General features: G+C 40.2%; 1 protein-coding gene across 1 annotated transcript; it reads left to right on the forward strand.

Moving 5' to 3' along the window:
* Positions 1 to 853: 853 nt before the first annotated feature.
* Tnmd (tenomodulin) lies at positions 854 to 16,351 on the forward strand. The gene is made up of 7 exons (NM_022290.1): positions 854 to 1,118; positions 1,284 to 1,415; positions 9,817 to 9,957; positions 10,173 to 10,274; positions 13,366 to 13,519; positions 15,499 to 15,665; positions 15,979 to 16,351. Exons 1-7 carry the CDS (start codon positions 1,071 to 1,073, stop codon positions 16,186 to 16,188), a joined length of 954 nt encoding a protein of 317 aa, NP_071626.1. The 5' UTR covers positions 854 to 1,070; the 3' UTR covers positions 16,189 to 16,351.
* Positions 16,352 to 22,038: the final 5,687 nt, after the last annotated feature.

Below are 22,038 nucleotides of genomic sequence, written 5' to 3' on the forward strand. Positions count from 1 at the left end.
GATCATGGACTGTAGCCTCCAGAAATGTAAGGACTGTATTTTTCAAGAAATAGAGTTTTTATATTCAAGTCAGTGATTCTTCTGTGCTTTGTTATGGTAGGCTGAAAACTAACTGTAATCACCAATCAAGATTAGGATTAGTAAAAAGAAAGTAAGTTGGGGGAAGTAAGTGTTAAAAAGGAAAGAGTTTGATACTTAACATACTGAGCTTGCAATTTCTGAGTTACACCCAGATACAGACGCATGAGATGCTCAAATGGCTTTGAAAGTAAAAGACAGAACTGGGTTACAGGCACAGAATTGAGTCACATTGCTATAGAAGTGATATATTAACTCCAGGACTGGATACGATCATTTAAGCGGTATATGTTAAAGTGAGAAAAGCATGAAGAAACATCATAAATACCAGCATTGAGAGACCAACTAAAGAAGAGAAAACTAATCACAGAGATGGAGACGAAGAGAGAAAGCTCACAATTGCTCTTCATTTTATCCTGGTTTCAATTATAATTCGTCAAATAAACGTTGGTCTTGGCATTCAGAATACTTTCACATAGTGAGACATGCTATCTTCTTCCTTTCTGACTCTCGAGCACCCAGGAAAGTCCCTGATACTTGATATCCCTGCAACAAATACTTGTTTAATTGCATGGAAACGAAATTAGAACTCTGTTCCCCTCTTTTCGCCCTGTTTGCTTATTTCTGGAGTGTGCAGCATGTATTGCCACTGGTATTTTAAGTTCATAGTGAAAAATCATTTCAGTGTGTCCTCGGCTTGATCCCCTTCCAGCCCAACCCTCAGGACAATAGTTTTCATTATAACCTTCTGTCTTTACCATTCTGGATGGAATTCTGTGCACAGAAGTTATATACATATATGGGTATATCTATGTAACAAATCGTAGCACGGGAGCCCCCTGGGCTCCCTCCGGCTCTGGTATGACATATTTGAGCCATATAAATTCAGCTTCTCCTCTGGCATCTGTTAGCCGACTCACTTGCAACTCCACCTCAGCAGTGGTCTCTCAGTCCTCTCAAAGCAAGGAAAGAGCACTGTGTGCTGGGAGACCATGGCAAAGAATCCTCCAGAGAACTGTGAGGGCTGTCACATTCTAAATGTAAGTTGATTCATATATTTTCCCTTTTGAGCAGAAGCATGGTTTTGCAGATTTATCGTACTGCAAAGTGAACATTAGAAAGTGAAATTGAAGGAGACTTTGAATTATGGCTTGCTCTATTGAGGGTTATTGTACATTGTTTCATCCTTTCTGTTCTTTGCTTAGGCAGAAGCTCTGAAATCTAAGAAGATACGTAAATCACTGAAGATTTGTGGACTAGTGTTTGGTATCCTGGCCTTAACTCTAATTGTCCTGTTTTGGGGGAGCAAACACTTCTGGCCCGAGGTATCCAAGAAGGTAAGTAACAGAAACTTATCCAGTGTTTTCTTTTCTGAGTTTGATTGAATTTAATTAGGGATTAACATGTAAATTAATTTGAAAATGAAAAGTCTTTTCATCCTCTTTTATTCATGTGGGGGCATAGGAAATGATATCAAGGTTCCTTTCATTTGCTTATTTAGACGAGAGGAAATTGTTTCTACATTTTAGTTAGTAGTGACGGGAGATAAACTGACCCACTCCTTTATGGTTGACTTTAAGGAGTTAAATCTCCTGGAAGCTTTTCTTTTTATGTAAGAAAGAAAAAAATATACTTTCCATCTTCCTTTCCATTATCTGGGCAGAAAGTGATGGAAAAGTAACCCGACAGTCACATAAGAAGAAACCACCCGGAATGGCAGTGAATGATTTTCAGTGATTATGTTCTCACTTAACACATCTGCTGTGAGGACAGGCAGCAAGTTCCTGTCCTTGTCAAGGAAGCGATTCTCATACCTGAGTTCTGAATTATTAGTTACTTAACCAGAAGAACTAGAGCCTTTCGTCTCCTCAGCAGTCACAACCATTGTCCCAGGGAGATACTAATGGCACAGGTAGATACAAGGAGCTCTAAGTCATTAATCACAGGTATGTCAAAGAAACTTCTGACACTGAGGACATTTGGTGAAACTTGGTTGCCATTGTAATCTGCATTCTCGTCCTACCATGCTATTGTTATTTCTGAGCTTGTGTGCAGTGGACACGTTTAGGTGTGACCCACAAAAAAATTGTAGTCTTTTCTTGCTAGCAATTAATATTTGAATGAAAATGAGATGAGCTACAAACCCATGAAGACAGGTTTCTGGCTTTGCCATATTCTTCTCTATTTGTAGGTCACTGTCGTTGCTGCAGCTCCTGCAGGTGTTGTAGTTAATTTTTTGTCATGAGATACTCATTTCTACTTGGTAGCAGATGGAGAAAAGAAAAGGCAGGCAGAGATCCTGGAGGGAGAATGAGACCAGAAGAAAATGGTTTGGCATGGACCATTAGGAGCCAAAGGTGCAATAGGAGCAAAGAGTTCATGGGGAAAGACAGACAAAGGGGGAGAAAAAGAGAGTAAGCTGGCTAAGTGTCCGACAGAAAACCCAAAAAGTAAGGCATAGCCACCCTGGGACTCCCTACCTCTGCTGCAATACCTGTTTGTATTTAGTCTCAAAGGATACCTTATAAAGTTTAAGTGGGAGGGAGAGCAAACAAGCCTAGTTCTTTGTTTCCCTTTTTATTTACATCATGTTCCAGAAAGGTTTTCAGGCATCACCTACTCCTATTAGCCCACCCCCACTGCCCTGCTGCTTTTGAACTATTTACTGTTCTGATGTCTTTCTAGGGAAGCCAACTATGTTAAGGTTAGCAAGGTGTGCAAAGAAACCACCATCAGAAAATGAATCGAGAGCCAACATTCATTCCAGCACAATTACTTACTTCCACTACCACTTAGCTAATTCTGAAAGTGATATGCTACCCCAAAAGTTGAATCAGTGGTTCTCTTGGAAATTGCATGAGGACCATAATTATATACAGAACCATAAATCATTTAAGTTGCTGCAAATATAAGTCCTTCATTGGATGTGGTAGGGAGCTAATCTTCTTGACCATTCATAGATACCTGTCTGAACAGAAAGCACATAGCCTTTCCTATTTTCTTGTATTCATTGGCAGTATAAATGTCATTCTAACAGTATTAATGTGTTTTTCTAATCTTACCATGGCATTTGCCTCAGTGCGGTAATAAATGCCTAGGGAGTGACTCAGGAGATCTTGCCTTTATCTTGTAAGAATTCACACTCCCTAGCTGAGTTCATGATCTCCCTTATCTTCCAATTATGCTACCTTTGTTTCTAATTTCTGTTCTTTTAAATATGATTTTCAAAAAGTAATTCTGTCATTCCTGAAGCCAAACAAAAAATTCAGGCGGTACATACATGAAAAAGGTGGGATGTGCTATTGATTAAAGTTTATTCTAAAAGAAAAACAAATTAAAGTGCTCATGAAGTAATTCATCTTAAGATATATAATTTTCACCAAAAAGAGTGCAAATGAGCGATCAAAGTTATTATGAAAAAGTGCAGATAAAACACATTACCTATCTCCTAGGATAAGTTTTTCTACCATGAACAAGTACTGTTTATTTTCTATTCCAACAAGAAATTGCAATATAGGTATTTTTCTTACATAAGTCCTGGACTTCACTACAAAATCAGGTTGGGATCACTGTAAATCTGGAGAGCAGGTAGCAGCATGCATTCTTTATCACTCAACTACTACCTTCTAAGTCCCAGGCAAGCAGCTTGGGAGGCTAGCCATGTACCTCCTAGAAACTAAGACTCTGACTAGACCTGTATCTGAGCAGTTAAGAATCCAGGGAAATTAAAAAGTAGTCAGATTAGTCTGGGAAGAATATTTCCAGAGGAAAACGATCCAAGCATCTTGTACAAATTTAAGACTCTCTCTGCTTAAAAGTATGGGGTGGAATGAAAGGCTGCTTAACAAAGTAAAAAGTACCATGGTCTTCTGGACTTTTCTTTAGGTGCTTGTGGAATTTGAGAGGATTGTGTAGCCTTTGGTTGAGAGGGAACTATTGATGCTTTTCTGTTTCATGCTTGTAGTGATACCTTTGTTGTCCTGGAGCTTCTCTAAGCTCTCAGTGTTTGCTCTTCCAGCCCCCACAACACTCCTTGTTTTCTCTTTAACATCTGTTTATAATAAACAGTGTTTTTTAACATCCTACATCTGGTGTTGACATTTCCATGCTACTAAGTCTTTCTCTTCCCTCCTACTTTCATATGCACAAAAGATCCAGACTCCTGATCTCAAAGGGAGTAAGCAATATTTGACTCCTAGTATACCTCAATCACACATCATGTGAGTACACACAGACACACACACACACACACACACACACACACACACACACACACACACATCCAGGAGAAATATAAGTCAAAATTATTCTGAGTGAGCCGCTGTACTTTTATCCAGGCCCCAGGCTTCCTGAGCCACAGGCATACCTAGGAGATTTGAAGAGATTTGAAGAAAGCCAAGATCATAAGGCTCTGTGTTCAGCTTTCCTAACCAAGCAGGAGAAACATATTCAGTTCCAGAGATTTCGCAAGGGCACCATATTGAGGATCCACTTCTAAGCAATAACTTCCTTAAGATCTATGAAGTAGACTTACTGGGGGAAAAACATGCTTACTCAAAGCTCCCTGTGTTCCACATTGAACTTGAAAGAATTAGAAGCCAATTCCTCAACTAATCAAAGCAACATGGAGAAAACAAACCAAAAAGGCTGTATTTCTTAAACCATCAGTTTATAAACACAGCACATATTTTGTACCCCATTCTTCAAAACATTTGTGGAATGAGACATAAACATAATGAGTTATGTGAAAGAAATGTTATGTGCTTCTCTGCGAGACATCAGAGCTATGTGGTGATTTTTAGTGCTGCTGGGAGATGGTCACCCACTCCCCAACAATCAGCATATTCTTGGACACGCTCCTTCAAGTTCCATATTCTAGTTGGATGAGATGAGAGGTCATGAAGATAAGGGAGCATCCTGCCCATGCAACCCCAATTGCAGAAGACCACTGAAACAGTCTCATTTATGTTTCACATCCAAGATCAATCATTCTGGGCTGAAACTCCTTTGCACAAAGGAAACTTCCTTGCCAAGTGTAAGCCCATCTTTCCTTGTGACTTTTTTTTTTAACAACCAGCATTAGCTCCAGACCAAGTCTCTTAAGTCATCTTTAAGCACACAGGGGACAACTTTTCTCTCTAGATTGCTTAGGCATCTAACACAACACTCTGACAGTTGAAACAAGGAATGGGAGAAGCATTTAAAACCTCAAGGGAAAAGCTGGAGATGTAGCTGGAATCTCTTAAGCAGGGAACTGAGTTTCACCAGATGCCGCCACATCAGCATTTTGGGAAAGAAGGCATCTCTTCGTTTTCTTTTCTTTGCAAGATTCAAATTTTACCTTTGTATGACAATCCTTAATGGGCCAGTTGTTACTTTAGACTATTCATAGATACCCCTTACAATTTCTATGAAGCTAGATTCCAAGTGCTATGAATATTTACTCCTTATTCCTAAGGCAGTATTTGTTTAACTGAGTACTTTATAAGCAAGTGTTGTCTTCAAGTAGAACTATCATGAGTGGCTGAAATGGAGAAGCTCAGGCGATCAACAGGTAGTTGCAATCCACCAAGCAACCTGACAGGGACCAGACCAAAAGTGAGAAAAAAATGGATTTGCCAACAACCCAACATTGCAACTAGAGAGGGGATACAGACAGGACTAAACCTTTAAAGACACACTTCTCCAAAGTCACACAACTTGTAGGTGAAAGAACTAACATTAAAACTAGAACCTTTTCTGGGAATTCTTTCCTGATCTCCAACTGAATTTGGGAATTAGAGAGAGGATTGTGGATACAAGAAAACTTCTCTAGTATCTCAATTTGGTAGGTGGAAGAAATGGCCTTTTCTTTCTCTCTCTCTTTCTTTCTTTCTTTCTTTCTTTCTTGTCTTTCTTCCTTTCTTCCTTCTTTCCTTCCTTTTAAAAAGGAATGTCTGGCTGCTTATGCCAATTTTTTCAGGGCTGAGAACTGGTGATTGAAGATGCAGAAGGCCAACTATGCATAAGAAATAATCTGTCAGCACTGTGTTGGTGGAGAAATACCCAGAGGACCTTTAATTCTCGCAGGCTAGATTGGTAATAATATGGTACAGTGCTTTCCCTTCTCTTTCCTTTCTGCCAGCCTAACACCTGCTAGCCAGCTATTCTGAGCATGTATTTCATCTTTGGAGAGTGTACCTCATAAACAGACAGTAAAGAATGAAGGTGGAAAAAAAAAGAGCAGCTAGATTAATCACAGCTTTCAGAAAAACAAACCTAAGCCAAATGTCCTCAAATCCCTGTCAGGACAGGGTCCAGCTCCTTGCCCCCAAACAGATCCATCACACTAAGGTATGAGTCAGCTTTACTCTTTATAAAACCTTTCTTTTCTGGTCTCAGAGACTGTCACCAACAGAAACAAGAAAACAGGGGAAAGTGTTCCTATTGCAGGAGGAAGTCAGGGCTTATTGGCTACCCAAATGGAAGATTTAACTGGACTGAGGACAGAGTTCCTGGACAGGGAATAAAAATGGATTTGTATTTCCCCCATACTTTGTCAGTCCCATCTTTGTACACATTGTCATACCCCCATTATCCCACTGGCCTCTATGTCCTATTCCAGCCCTTATAAGGCTAGTAAGAACCCATTTGGATTGTGTTGGAAGCCTTGAGCACCCCTCCCCATATCTCTTGCTCCTGGTATCACAGTACCTAAAATGCACCACTACAACCCTATTCCTTTGAGTGAAGCATTGCACTCCATTTTTCAAATTGGCAAATGTATTCTCCGTTGCTAATAATTAAATGTAAAATCATTTGTCAGATCGGTTTCTTCTCTTCCATAAGATCCCTAAAGCCCTGGCAGATTCCTGGTTGTCTAGACAGGAGACAAGGGGACAGATGGAAATGAAAGGCATGGAAAAAAGGCTATGAGGATGCAAAGTGGACAGGGTATGGAGATACCAGAAAAGGGGCTCATCCATTTGCCAATTTGGCAAGGGCCCATTTCATGTCACATGCTGTCCTTGCTCTCCTGGAATAAAGCTAAGTTGGGGGCAAAGTCTAAGGAGAGATGCATGGAGCCCAATCACACCTTCCTAAGGTCAGCCATCCTGTCTCTGCTTTAGTTTGTTCCTGGACAGGGCAAAGGCATTTAATTCTTCATCTTCAACTGGGGAGCCCAGGATCTTAGTAGACAGCAAAGTCCTTCTGATGCCAAAGGCATGAGCTCAGTCGTCATATGGGCCAGTGAAGCTTGCATAGCCATTACCCAAGTAGTGAGCTCCACGGGGACCTAAGTGAGACAGTATGTCTGGATTTACTCAAAGCCATCCCCACACAGTCCAAAGTAAGTCGCTGGCATCATCCTCCTAGACAAAGGACAGTCTGTTTCAAAAGGACACCTTTGATAGCAGAATTCCATCTGGGTGAATATGTAGCTCCCTACTCCTGCACCCTCCCACACACTAAGGATTCAAACACAAATGAAATCATTCTGATCTCACTCTGTTTAAGAAGCTACCATTGCTAATACAAAATCAACATGATGATTAATAGGTACAATTAACATGGATGCCTCTTCCCTTACCAAACAACAAACAAACAAACAAACGAAAACCCAATTCTTTGCAGAAATGTTGAAAATAATGAAGATCTGCTGAGCTTGGCAGTTTCCAATAGTGCTCATCCAGAAAGGTGTCCAAGTAAAGTGCACTGCCAACAGTGCAGGAAAAGTCATTCCACAGAAGTACACTGAAATTTTAAATGTCACCAGCACAGTCCCATAGTCTTCTACTGATGATTGAAAATGCAGTCTGTATTTTCTCTTTCTCTTGCCCAGGTAGGCCACAGTCCAATATCCCCTAGTCTCTAACCCAATTTTTCCATGCAATAATCCATCAGTGGTGCTACTGATGAAACAAACACCCCAGTCCAGCCCCTGGTGGCTAGCACTGTCAACATTTGTCTCCACAATGGATAGTATTTCTAACGAAACTGCCCCCTATTGGGAAACCTGACAAGGCTGTGTCTGAAGTGGATGCCTCTGTCCTTTGCTTAAGTCAGCCAACTGACTGAGAGCTTTTTTTGCCATACCTAGAAGTTTCTCTTCTCTAGCTGGCACCAAAGCTGAAACTGAGAGGATATTTAGAAGCAGAAGCAAATAACAAGCCTAAAGGAGTTTTCTACCTGTTACAAAAAAGACTGCCTTTCCCAAGTTAACTGTGTGGTTGCTGGAAAGTTCTCGATACGCTTTTCCTTTCCTTTACAAAAATACCTGGCCAATTCTTCAATACATTCCTTGGGAAAGATGAGAGTGTACCACTGATAACAATACTTATTCAACAAGTAATCACTGTTCATGTCTAAGGTACTTATTCCAGGGCATGGGGAGGTAAAATGGCTTTGCCTCTGTTTTCTTTTCAGTGGCTCCATGAGACTTTTCATGCTTGAAGTAACACTTGTTTCTACAAACACATCCAACTTGTTCTTCTATTTGAGTTGGGAAATTTTTGACCAGGTTAAACTAACATGCTGTCACGCACATCAGCAGACACTAAAAACAACCCAACCCAATGGAAACTGAAGGAGGAGGGTGCCACTAGGAACTGTGTTATTAGAAAGCAACACTGGCTCCGAAGGCAACTTGCTTCTTCGGAAGGACAAGGGAATGTGCAGAAACCTAACAGGGAAAGGCCTCCAGGCCACCGGGAGACACCCAGGCTTGCAAATGGCACCATCAACTCCAGCATGCTTTACCACAGAGATCAGACTCCTCCGGAGTTCAGATTGGATTCTAGCCCCAAATATGTTCTAAGTTATAAGTTGCATGATCAATCCCGAAATAGAATACATCATGTGGCTGGGCCTCTTGGTCCGTGATGAGAGAATTGTCTCTTTTAGAGAGCAGAAGGAAGTTTGGGGATTTGTTTCAGCCACTCAAGAAAGGCTTGATAAACAGCCTTTCAGAAGCACTCTCCTTGGAAGGTTCTGTTAATTTATGGCACTTTACCCTGTCACCAAAGGCTATCTATCCAGAGGGATCTACAGAAGTTGAAAACAATAGAATCACATTTTAAAAACCTAACTCAGCAATAACTTGAGTGGGAGTTTTACCCTATAAAATAGAAGGCTAAGGGAAGGCAGGTGACTGCTAAATTTTTAACGAAGAGATATAAATTGGTATAGGATAAGTCTATGGGTTAATATTGGCCAGTAACATCTTGAGGTTCTAAAAAGGGCAAACACAATACTGTTGGGACACTAATAAAATCTGGCTATGGGAATAGAGAGTAATGCCTAACCACTCTAAATGGTTTCACATCTCTTTCTAGGACATAATGGATGTCATGGAAAGGATGGGAAGAGCAATCACAGAACACTTAGAAAAGGAAACAGCATAGGCTTGAGGTGATCCCTAGGCTTAACACAAGGGGAAAATACTTTACAGGCTGGTTTACAGACTATCGTTTGCTCCTTAGCCAAGGTTGCCAATAAAACCATTGGGATGCTTCATAATTAGTTCAGCTGTTTGGCTTAAATACAAAACACTGACTCTGAAGGGATTCCCTGAGCACCAAAAAGCACCTCATTTTAATCCCAAGTTTTAGAGACTGTCCAATGGTAAGATGCTGAGATAACCCCTCAGTGCGAAGGTTCTGAAGAGAGATGATGGCCCAGATATTTGCCCAGTGAAAGCCTTTTATGAAGAGGCACCCCGACTGTGTTCGAGCTTCTTTCTCTTCCTCTGCTCCCCAGACCTATGGCATGGAGCACACTTTCTACAGCAATGGCGAGAAGAAGAAGATTTCCATGGAAATTGATCCCATAACCAGAACAGAAATATTCAGAAGTGGAAATGGCACCGATGAAACATTGGAAGTCCATGACTTTAAAAACGTGAGTTGACTGTTTCCCCTGAAGCTTTTCCCTTAAAATACTACAATAATTGCATCGCGTTAAAAAAAAATAGCCTTTAACCTTCATTTAATTTACAAGGAAGCCTTTCCTTGGAATTCAAAATTTGCTAGGCTGGGGACCTAATAGGTCATGGGACTCATTAATTGAAACAAGCACAGGAAATTAATTGTATTATTGTTGTGTTTGTTTTATAGGGATACACTGGCATCTACTTTGTAGGTCTTCAAAAATGCTTTATTAAAACTCAAATCAAAGTGATTCCTGAATTTTCTGAACCAGAAGAGGAAATAGATGAGGTATGTGAGTGAGAACAATGATCGTACTAAAAGGTATCATTCACTGGCCGGTCACTGAACTAGATGTTCTCTTCTCATGAAATCCTCAGTCTTGTAGATAGGATTATTATGATTATTGTTATCCCCATTGTCAGATATAGGATCTGGGATTTAGTACCAAAGAGTGACTTGCTGAAAGTACACAGCTAGTGAGTAGCAGATTAAGGTCTTTAACTGAGACCTTTTAAGAAAATGACGTTTGTGGTTTGGGGTATAACACTATACTTTTATACCCGAATACCTATAAAAAAATACTTTTTGTTCCTGAACCAATAATTTCTGGTGAGAGGAATTAATCAGAGGAACAAAAGTAATCATGAGTATGAGAAAAACTTGAAGAAAATGAGTCCAGGGATGGAGAGATGGCTCAGGGATTCTAAGTTCAATTCCCAGTACTCATCAGTCAGCTCACAGCTGTCTGTAACTCCAGCTCCAGGGCTATCCACCACATCTGGCCTTCAGAGGCAACTTCATTCTTATGCACATTTATATCCCAACAAATATACTCATGCATACCCAAAACTAAAATTATAATAAAAACAGGGGCTGGAGAGCTCGCTCAGAGACTAAGAGTACTAACTGTTCCAGGGGACCCAAGTTATCAATTCTCAGCACTCATATGGTGGCTCACAACCATCTGTAACTCTAGTTACAGAAGATCCAATGCCTTCTTCTGGTAAAGCAGACGTACATGCATACATATACCTAAAATAATTTTAAAATTAAATAATTAAAAGAAATTGTGTTTAAGGTGGGAAATTGGTCCCAAGGCTACAAGAGGATCATACCACTTCCGTCATGCTCCAAATGTTCACCTACCTTAAAGGTTTCTGTTTGTTTCCCTTACCGTGCTTAATAATCCAAAGTTCTCAGAAGAAAAAAAAAGACAGAGAACGTCAACTTAAGATGAATTCTCTGGATCCACTAAACTAAAATGACTAAGCCCCTGCTCCAATTAGTGAATGAATGATCTCAGGAAGTCATGGGAGAGGGGTTATCACCCACCTAAAGTACACCAATCCTCACTGTCCTTGAGGTTCTTTGGGGTTCATTTAGTTTGGTTTTGTGTTTAAAATTGGAAAATCGAAGGTGGGACTGTGGCAGTGGCATAATGGACTCTATAGACATTGGAGTCTCATTCTCTTCTTGATCCCAAGTTCTTTTTCATGACCTTCTTTTCCTTGTCTTTTATGGGAAGTGCTGGGGGATTGCATTATTTTCCCTCACCCAAGACTCCCCAGAGCTGTTGTTAGTTCCCATGTCACTGTTTTCCCTGTGCCTAGAAAAGTTACAGACCCCTACTCCTAGAATTGCCCATCAGAAGAAGAAAGTGTCTCCAGAGGGGATGCTTTGCTGCTGAGGCCTATGGTAGTGAGAGATTTTGTAGAGTTTCATTTTGTTTCTAATATGCTTATATTAGATGCTTGTGAAAAATGGATTGATTTCCAAGAAATTAGGAAGTGGTATGGAAGCAATGATAACGTGAAAGAAGATTGGGATTTAACGGGTACTACAGAGCCAGAGAGAAGAGTCAGCAGGTGAAGGCACCCAGAGCCAAGCCTCATGATCCAAGTTCAATTCCCAGGATCTGCATAAAAGAAGGAGAACTAGTTCCTGCAGGGCTGTCCTCTGTCCTCCACACGTGCACTGTCATATGGACCCTGCTTCCCCAACACACAATAGATAAACATATTTTAGAAAGCAACTACATAAAAAATCATCTGAAAATGTTTACAGAAAACATTTCCTGTTTCTGTACAGACAGGCAGCAATGAGAGCCTAAAGCTATATATAATAGGATTGTTCTGAAGTGATGTAGGAACGAAGGCCCATATCTTCACTGGGCCCTAATGGTTTCTTCTTCTGTTAATTTGGTAAGATCTTTAAAATCATCCACATATTCACCTCATGATAGTAAAATCACCCTGTTTCCAAGAAAACAGAATGTCACACTACAGGTCTCTTTTAATGCAACAAAAGTTTGTGGTTGGAAAATTACAAAAGCCCTCTTATTCTGGACTTCCCTCAGCACGGTGTTCAGGGTGTGCACCTGGAAAATATGCAGAGTCAGTATCTAAATAGCCCCGAGTTTGCTAACAATGCTAGGGAACACATCAACCTCATTTTCTGCAATCCCTTTCAATGTGTTCCAAGGTCTTTACAGACTCAAGGGCAAAAGGGCCAGGACTTGAAAGTTGTAAATGGTTCAGAGAAAAATTACACAAAGACATATTTAAGTGAATAAATAAACACACTGAAAATTCGAAAAGCCAGGAAGAAACAAAAGAGGGGAGGAAAAGTCCCTATGAAGAGCAGGAGTAAAGCGATGAAACTGCTTTGACAAGTTGGTAAGAACTGGGTATTCGAGGCAACTACTGGTGGCACTAGAAGGGGAAGAGAAGATATTTTTAACAAAACTGCAAAGTGCTGTGAACCAGAGCCCTGTGTGAGATAAATGTTAAGCATCTAGAATGAATGGGATTAATGAGTTGACTTCCCATAAGCGGAAGACTTTAAAATAGGGAAAGCCAGATTTCTTGTAAATCTAAGATGATAGGTTAATTTAACAGATCTTACTAGTTTGAATTATGAGAGGATTTTTGTTTTTTGTTTTTTTTGTTTTGCTTTGTTTTTTTTTCCATCTTGAGGTGAAATCCTGGGTCCAGCCTTAGCTACACTACTAAACCATGGCAAGTATTGGCCCATTTAAAGGGGAGACATATAAATCACTCATAGTACAAGCTCAAATGAAAGCTTATGTGGCCCAGGGAGTGCCCAGAACACCATGAAAAGCCTTTCAAGGAAAATGATGGCAGGTGAAGCCCTTATTTTAGTGAGTAGTCTTGCAGCCAGACCCAGAAGGAAAGGATCGTGTGGTCATTAGCTCTTCTGTGTGCACCTACTGCTGGCATGACATGGAGATAGCTCATGAGCAACCAGCCATAGCATTGCAACCCAGGCTCAAAACATCCTGGGTTTCAGTACTCCGTATCATCGAACTGGCCCCACTATTCTTCCACAATCCCAAGTCCAACCTACTTTCTTCTTTCAGAATGAAGAAATTACTACAACGTTCTTTGAACAGTCAGTGATTTGGGTTCCTGCAGAAAAGCCTATTGAAAACAGAGACTTCCTGAAAAATTCTAAAATTCTGGAGATTTGCGACAATGTGACTATGTACTGGATCAATCCCACTCTAATAGCAGGTGTGGTCTCCTGTCCCCAGTCTGTTCCTTCCAACGATGGTAACATGCTAGTCATAGTGGTACACATCTGTATTCCCAGTGCCCAGGAGTCTGAGGCAGGAAGATGTTGAGTTCAAGGCCAATCTAAGCTACAGAGCAATATGCTATCTCAAAAAAAAAAAAAGGAAAAGAAAAAAAAAGAAGATTGTAACAGGTTAATGTTTCCAGCATTGAGAGAGCACATTTCTATGAAAACAAATGATCAGTTTATACCTTCTTGGAAGAAACTGTATATGCTGACTGTGGTGAAGAGGGAAGTTTTCACAGCCAAGTTATAAATCAGATAAATTAATGCTGACAGGCTTTTAAAATATCTCAGGAAAGGTAACACCACCGTAATGTGACCAGTGATAGCAGAAAGCTAATCTATCTTTCTTTGTACATCTATATTCATTGCAGCAGGGATACCAGACTATTTCTCAAAACCACAGTGGGCCCAACCCAAGAACTGGAGAGAGTAGAGACCAAACAAGTACACGACTGTCTCAAGAATTCGCATGTCAAATGGCATTCTACCCTAGAATTAAGGACAATCCTGTTTGTGTGGTGTTTGGTATGTGGTGTGGGGTGTGTGTGTGTGGGGTGTGTGTGTGTGTGTGTGTGTGTGTGTGTGTGTTTGTGGTGTGTGGTATATGCGTGTGTGTGTGTTTGTGAGTGTGTGTGTGTTTGTGGTGTGTGGTATGTGGTGTGTGTGTGTGTTTTTGAGTGTGTGTGTGTGTGTTTGTGGTGTGTGGTATATGCATGTGTGTGTGTTTGTGAGTGTGTGTGTGTTTGTGGTGTGTGGTATGTGGCGTGTGTGTGTGTGTGTGTGTGTGTGTGTGTGTGTGTGTGTGTGTGTGTTTAAGGGATCACTATAAATGGGATAGAAGGTTAGAGGTCCAGAGCAGAAAAGTACAACCTTCAATTTGAGAAGATGAAGGTCCCTAGACACATTATTCTGTCTAGGTGTCACAGACTTGGGCCTCCCTCATCTTGCACAAAGACTACTATATTATTCAAGGCAGCACAGTCCCAACACTGCAAGCCTCTATTAGAATTATTTGGAGTTGTTTATTTTGTGCTTTTTTGCTGTTATTGTTATTTTTAAAGGTGACAAATGCAATCTGGTATCCTGGACTTGGATGCTGCAAAACAAAAAACAAGGATGAAAATATCGATGTCTAATCTGTAGCTTAATTAATAGCAATGAACCAATGCTTACTTATTAGTTTTGACAGTTGGACCACAGTTGTATAAGATAACAAGAAAAGGAGTGAAAAAATATGCAGGGACATATACTTTCAGCAAGTCTTCCACAGACCTAAGTTGAAAATAAATGAGACATGGGGCGGGGAGAAGGGGGGCAGTGCTGGAGAGATTTCTCACTGGTTAAACACACTGGTTGTTCTTGCAGAGGACCAGGGTTCAATTCCCAGTGCCCATTTAGTGATTCACAACCATTTTCAACTCCAGTTCTAGGTTATCTGATACTTAGGGTTATTCTGCCCTCTGTGGACACTATATGTGTGTGGTGCACAGACATACATGCTGGGCAAAACATCTATATATGAAAAAAACATAAACTAAAAAATTGAGAAGCAAAAGAGAATTGATGGGAAGGCAACTGATACCAAATCAAATCAGACAATCAAGAAATATTTTGGATCACTTGCAGCTAAAAATAATTGAGGGAGACGGAAGTCCCTTGTCTTGTCAATTGATTCTATTACTAAGAAAAGGAGTAAATGTTTGATGCCAAACAAGCGATGAAGTTGGTGAGAAGCCAAATAGTTTCTAAACCTATCCACTTAAACAGCTAGGAAATGCAGCCCATGCGTGCCTAAATTATCCCAGTCAAAGGGCAGACAAAAATAGCTCTCCTTAACTTTTGTCCTCCTTAACCCTCCTCTCGGAAATGCTTGCAAAGTGATGGCATCTCAATTTTGTATTTCTTATCCTAGTTTCAGAATTACAGGACTTTGAGGAGGATGGTGAAGATCTTCACTTTCCTACCAGCGAAAAAAAAGGGATTGACCAGAATGAGCAATGGGTGGTCCCACAAGTGAAGGTGGAGAAGACCCGCCGCACCAGACAAGCAAGCGAGGAAGACCTTCCTGTTAATGACTATGTGAGTGCTGTCCACTGCACTCATGTTAGGGCAGAAACAAAGGAACTCTCATAAAACTTACTACCTCTCAAACACTTGGAAAAATTATCACAGATTTAACAAATACTTAAGAAACTCAGACTCTCCAGGGAGTGTGCTCAAAACCAATTCTGATGGCATGGCAACATCTCCATGATTTGGCTAAGACATTTAATGTCACATCAACCACCACCACCACCCCCAACTCAGAGTCACATAGTATGCTCTTGCTTGGCAGGACCTCCTCCTAAAGAGTTCTCCATCCAACACTGTCTTCTTCTTCTTCTTCTTTCAGACTGAAAATGGAATCGAATTTGATCCCATGCTGGATGAGAGAGGTTACTGTTGTATTTACTGCCGTCGAGGCAACCGCTACTGCCGCAGGGTCTGTGAACCTTTACTAGGCTACTACCCATACCCCTACTGCTACCAAGGAGGTCGAGTCATCTGTCGTGTCATCATGCCTTGCAACTGGTGGGTGGCCCGCATGCTTGGGAGAGTCTAATAGGAAGTTTGAGTCCAAATGCTTAACCTTTTGTTAGCCAACATATAATTAATGCATGCTACTCCATGAATTTCTGCATTTGCCTCCAAGTAGCCTATCCTCCAGAATTATTTGTAGGATATTCCTCTCTTCGTGTTCTAATAAACGTCTACATCATCATCAATGGCCTTGTTGCTGCTGAACACAATGGGGAAGTGTTTGCTGAGAATACTCCTGGCAATTGGATGGACTAGACCTGCCTAAGATAGATGGCAAAAATGCCAGTTTGAACTACATCACCAGACTTGGGTAGAGCATAATAGTTCCTAAATCCCCTATTTTTACTCTGCTGTTTTGACAAAATAAAAATGAAGGGGTGATGACAAAATGTCCCCAGAAGCAATGAGGAAAAGCATAAACTTGTGGGCATAGTCCCAGTGCTTAATTACCTGAAAGGCATGCTGTGGGGTTCAGAGTCTCTAAAGCTGCTCGTCAGGCAGTGAGTCACAGCAGGCCAACACTTCAATATCCTAACTGCTCCAACTCAGCAAAGGAGAAAGCTAACTTAGCAAAAGGGGTCCTGGATTTCCCTCAACTTTGGACAAATTTAACATTTTAGAACCTTCATACCTGACTTTTCTTTAACATCAGTATCTGGCTCCATAATGTTCCAAGGCAATTTTCTGAAATATAAAGACCCATAAATAAAACCCACAGAAACAGACATACAAAATTACTGGGGTGAAAAATCAAATGGGCTTTTTCTTCCCAGACTACAGGGAACTAGCCATTTGCTACTTAAAACTGTAAGACCTAGTTCCCAATTACCCCATCTTTTCCTTAGGAATAGGAAAGAGTACAAAAATGAAAGAAAAGAAAACTGGTTAAAAGGTAATGTTAACTTTGATGTCCCTTGCAAGGTCAAGTTTCAAAATTCATGCTCTGCCAATCTGTCACACCCCTTATAGTTTCATTTGAAGATAACAGCCTCCATTGCTCAACTAAACATTATTGTGTCATGACAATAACTGTCCGGAAATTTCCATCAAATAAAACCCTCACCTGGTCCACTTCTGTGGACCAGGAAGTCAATTCTCCCACTACCCCATTGAGAAAATACATAGAAACAGCTATGACCAAGACTGACTTAGGATTAGCAAGTTACTAATTAATAGCATACATGCTTTGCTTAAGGCTATTAATAGTCACAAAATGAAAGTACAATCAAATATATCTAACAATGTTCCCTCCATTATTAATTACTTAAAAGGCCCCAGACTTTTTTGGATTACTCCAATTATAATAGGAATTAATTTATGTTTGAAATAGAAAAATGTGAAAGATGAGATCAATTTGAGGCTGTATATACTTAGTGGTGTTAGCTACCATTTTTTTAAAAGTAACTTACTCTTTTTAACACTGTTTCCAATGATTAGCCAGTAAATTTAAGTTATGGAGGCACTAAACATTGAATAGTCTCTAGGATACAATATATACCATGCTCTGTGAAATTTCCTAAGAATGACAACCAGCATACATGATTGCAAATACAGGATCATATAGGAAAAATAACTACAGTTGTATTTCCCAGGTATATGTGCATACATGTACACCTATACACACCCACACATATAACCACACATATTAGGAAGTATGGAGTTTTCTAATTTTGGAGCCAGGATTCCTATTCACATTTTCCCCTCCTTTCTTAACTTCTATTCCCTGCCCCTTTCTCTGTCTCCATTCTGGAATATGAACCCAGAGTCTTGAGCATGTGAGGCACCGAAAGCATCTTATTCCAATAACATAACCTCAATCCGCTAGCGACTTCACAGTGAAAAAGTATGAGTCCTTTAATGAAGCAGACTATTGATTCAAATGGGGAAAGAAAAGAGCGTGTTTAAGAAACATTCAAACTATCCCTTGGTTTACAGGGAAGAAAAACAGCACCAAAAGAATCAAATGAGCCCATACACATTAGACTATTCCAGCTTAGGTACAAGCCAGAAGGGAAAAGGGGACAGTGTTCCCACTTCTGCCAGAGCTCTTCACCTTCAACTCCTTACCATTTTATCCCTTCTGCCACACTCAGATCAACTTGATAGGAGGTAGAGCAGCCTCACTGACTCCTGCCTCTCTTCCCTATGCCAACTTCCCAATCCCAAGGAGCAACACCAAAGAAACCTCAGTTCCCACGTGTATGTTTCACCTGTGTATAAATATGTCCTACATGCATGCCTAATGCCCTTAGAGGCCCGAAGAGGGCACAAGATCCTCTTGAAAATGCAGCTGAAGGCAGCTACAAACCACTGTGTATGTGCAGAGAACCCATTCCCAGTCCTCTGTAAGAATAGCAAATGCTTTAAACTGCTAAGCCATCTTTTCTGTCCCCTGTATTTGGTATTTTAACTAATCTCTCCACTAGCAGAAATTTAAATGTATCTCTGTCCTCCATGCCAGCCTCTTACCAAATACCCTAAACTCTCTCTCCTACATCACACCTCAATTGTGTTTGTAGTGTAGTACACACGCTTAGCCTTAACAGTGACCACCTGCCCTTGATGAAACTCCCACATTGTAGAATGAAGTTAATTTAAATGTGTTTACATGAAATTTGCTTTTCACATACAGATTTTATTTGTGTCATTTCCTTACCTGACGATCTCTTATAGGTACTTACTATATTAAAGATCAGGTGTAAGTTATATCCTTTGCCAAACTACTCAACGTCTACCTTCAAACCCACTTCTCCTCTCACTACCATATCTTCCCCCATGGCAATCCTCAAACACCTTAGCTTCAGGATCAGCTTGCCCAATCAACCCATCATCTCTTTTCCCTTTTGCCTATACAGTAACTCTAAATCTTTGGGATTTCTGGATTTCAATATGGGATCTAAGTATACAGGACACTCCTAAACATACTTTTTAAAGGCAATCAAGTAGAAGAGGAGAAAAGGGGTAGAAGAGAGGAGGCTAAAAAAGGGCACAACTACAAAGCCCTTAGGAATACTACAAAGTTAGCCTTGAGTTCTGTTCAAACTGAGGGTGAGTTATCTTATCTTCCTTAAATCCACTTCTGTATTCGTCGTCTTCTGACAATTACAACAGTGAGGAATGCCTCTAATCCCAGAATGATTGAACGTTTCCATGACTGCCCACAGCCCAGACATCTATTTCCATCATAAAACTGCTGCCTTTTGCATTTTAATCTCAAGTTTCAATGATTCTCAGTATAAGGGGGAGGGGTGCAAGAGGCAAAACTCCTGTGAAATCACAAGAAATATCATATTACCTTCCAGATTCTTTGGGGGAATCTAAATTCCAATTAAGAAAAGTCAGGTGAGGGGAAGGCAGCCATTGCCCCCACTCAGCAGAAGGACACTATGCATTAGTGTGCTCAGCGCCTTCCTGCACACCTAAAATGGCTCTTTGGCAGGACTAGGGGCAAAGAAAATCTATTTTGAGTTTTTATATATAAGGCTCACTGTCTGGCTGAGTCCAAAACTGTCACTTTGGCTCCTAAAGTCTAACGCTGAAAGCTTACTGAGATAAATATGGGCCTTCTCATTTGGGCTGTCAGGAAATGCGTGGATCTATTTTATTTATACCCTTAAAAATGATTTCATTTTGGCTTTCCTTTTTTGAAGAAGTTTCATCCAGGGCTTAATTTTGCTGACAGCATGCTGTTCCCTAACAAGAAAGAAAAGTGACTCCATGTTCAAAACCAGGTATGAGTGTATAACCAAAAGTTATTGTCGCTGGCAGCACAAAAATCCTGCTTCAATGTCTATAGAGTATTTTAAATCAATTTCCATGAAAACCTCTTATCCAATAACTGCACTTGTGATTTCCTTAGATGAATATTCTGTTTTGGTATTTACAGACTAAGAAGTAAATAGTCATTTGTCTACCTGCTGCTTTGAGATTTGGTTCTGTTTGTCTATATTTTCCTCTACTTTCTTAACTTCATGCTCATGCCTACTGTCCTTGGTAGAAGGGCTTTAAAAGACATGCATATTGAACCAAAGGAAACAGATCAAGCCACAAGAAATTCTTCAAGCAAAACAAACGGTAGCAACAACCAAATGATTCCAGACATTTCATAGTGCTGAGCTGATCCATATCTGACAGTGATATTAATATACTGTTTACATTTCTCCTTCCCTAATTGATGCTATCGTCTGCCATTCTGAATTTTTCCACTGACAGCAGGATTTCTGCTGCTCTTCCAGAGATATTGGCTACTAAAATACTTCTTGCGCTTACATCCTCATCAGTCTTCATTGAGCCAAGGGCAGGGGACTTTAGGGGACAAGACCGAGCTATAAGGGAGCAAAGATGCAACAACTGGGTAAGTGCCAAGAGATAGGAGCCGGACTTTGAGCTTGTTTATATTACAAAGGAGCGCAGATGGCTTGCCAAAGTACAAACTCACTGTGTCACCTGACATCCATTTCTTCCTGTGAAAGTTGCCTATTGTATAGCAACAGTGGATAGCCATGTATATCTAGTAAATTTATGCTGTAATCTGCCACCACTACTCCCAATTACAGCCTTTGATATTTTTGTCATGCTAAATCATATTATCTTGAAATCAGAATGGTTTGTGGTTGACCGTTTCTATTTCCTGTTCCTCAAAATTACTTCTCCTTTTAAGAGAGTCTTCCTCTAGGGGCATACAAACCTAGGACAGCTGCCACACTAATACCACCTTCAACATAGGAATAGCCAGCATTGTGCTTGACCATGAGAATAAAGTACCTTCCTTGTTTTGTAGCATTTATAAAATATTTGGCATGATGCAATCTATATCCCTTAAACTAAGAAAGCACAACAGTTTTTGTTAAAGGAGCCAAAAAAGCAAAAATTTCTTCAAACACTCTCAGAAAACAGAAAATTTTCTTTCAAAAGACAACCATTGATTCACTTTGAACTATATTACTAAGTGTTCTGAAGGGCTTTGTAAACCTTCATTTCCAGAAAATATTTCTACTTCTACTGTATCATTAGGATCATGTATGACTATACATACCAGTAAACCCTTCAAAACATGTAACATTTAAACAAGGCAATCCAGGTTATTCAATCAAACGACCAGTGAACCTGTTCCACCATCCTGATTAGTTTTTATCTTCAAGTTTACCTCATGATCTGAGACAACTCTAAGTGTAATCAATTGTATCTGTACTCTATGTTATATCCAGATTTGCATCTGACAGAGGGTAGATAGTATAGAGTGCCATCAATCTTTTGTATAGATGTACATATAGATCCTCTAAGCTTACATGTAATCACATAACCAAATAGAGTTCTGAAAGAGATTTTTTAAATAAATCTTACAATTACCTCGAATGAAGTCAAGATTCTGTTGGTGATGAAGAATGTAAAAGACACAGTAGAAACTGGTAACTTGGTAGTTATCTGGTAACTTGTCATCACGTCGAAAGTTTCTGCTACTGAAAAGGCATCACTTTGGTGCTCATCTGCTACCTTTCAAAATCCCTGTTCAACTCAATTATATTTCTTGTAAAGGGGTAAAAGACACCAACAAACTATGACCTGTTCTTAAACGTTCACAAACCAGTCAGATTAACTTTAGCTCTGAGGAACCAAAGCAAAAGAGAAGCAACGGCAGCCCTGTTCATAGACAGCGTGAAGTCAAAGCTCTGCTACACAAGGCAAGGCTGAAGTTAGGAAGACAACCAAGGCCATTTTCCCTGGCTCTCACTTTGCTGCAGACTCATCCCTCGCCCTTGACTCAATGCAGTGGTATGAATTGCTATGGTTGTACAGCTTACACCAAAAGACAGAACCCAAATTGAACAATTCCTCTGTTATCTTTTACAAGGTCTTTACTTGTTGCAAAAGA

Source organism: Rattus norvegicus, chromosome X (assembly GCF_036323735.1).
Source record: "Rattus norvegicus strain BN/NHsdMcwi chromosome X, GRCr8, whole genome shotgun sequence".
NCBI classification, from domain to species: Eukaryota; Metazoa; Chordata; class Mammalia; order Rodentia; family Muridae; genus Rattus; species Rattus norvegicus.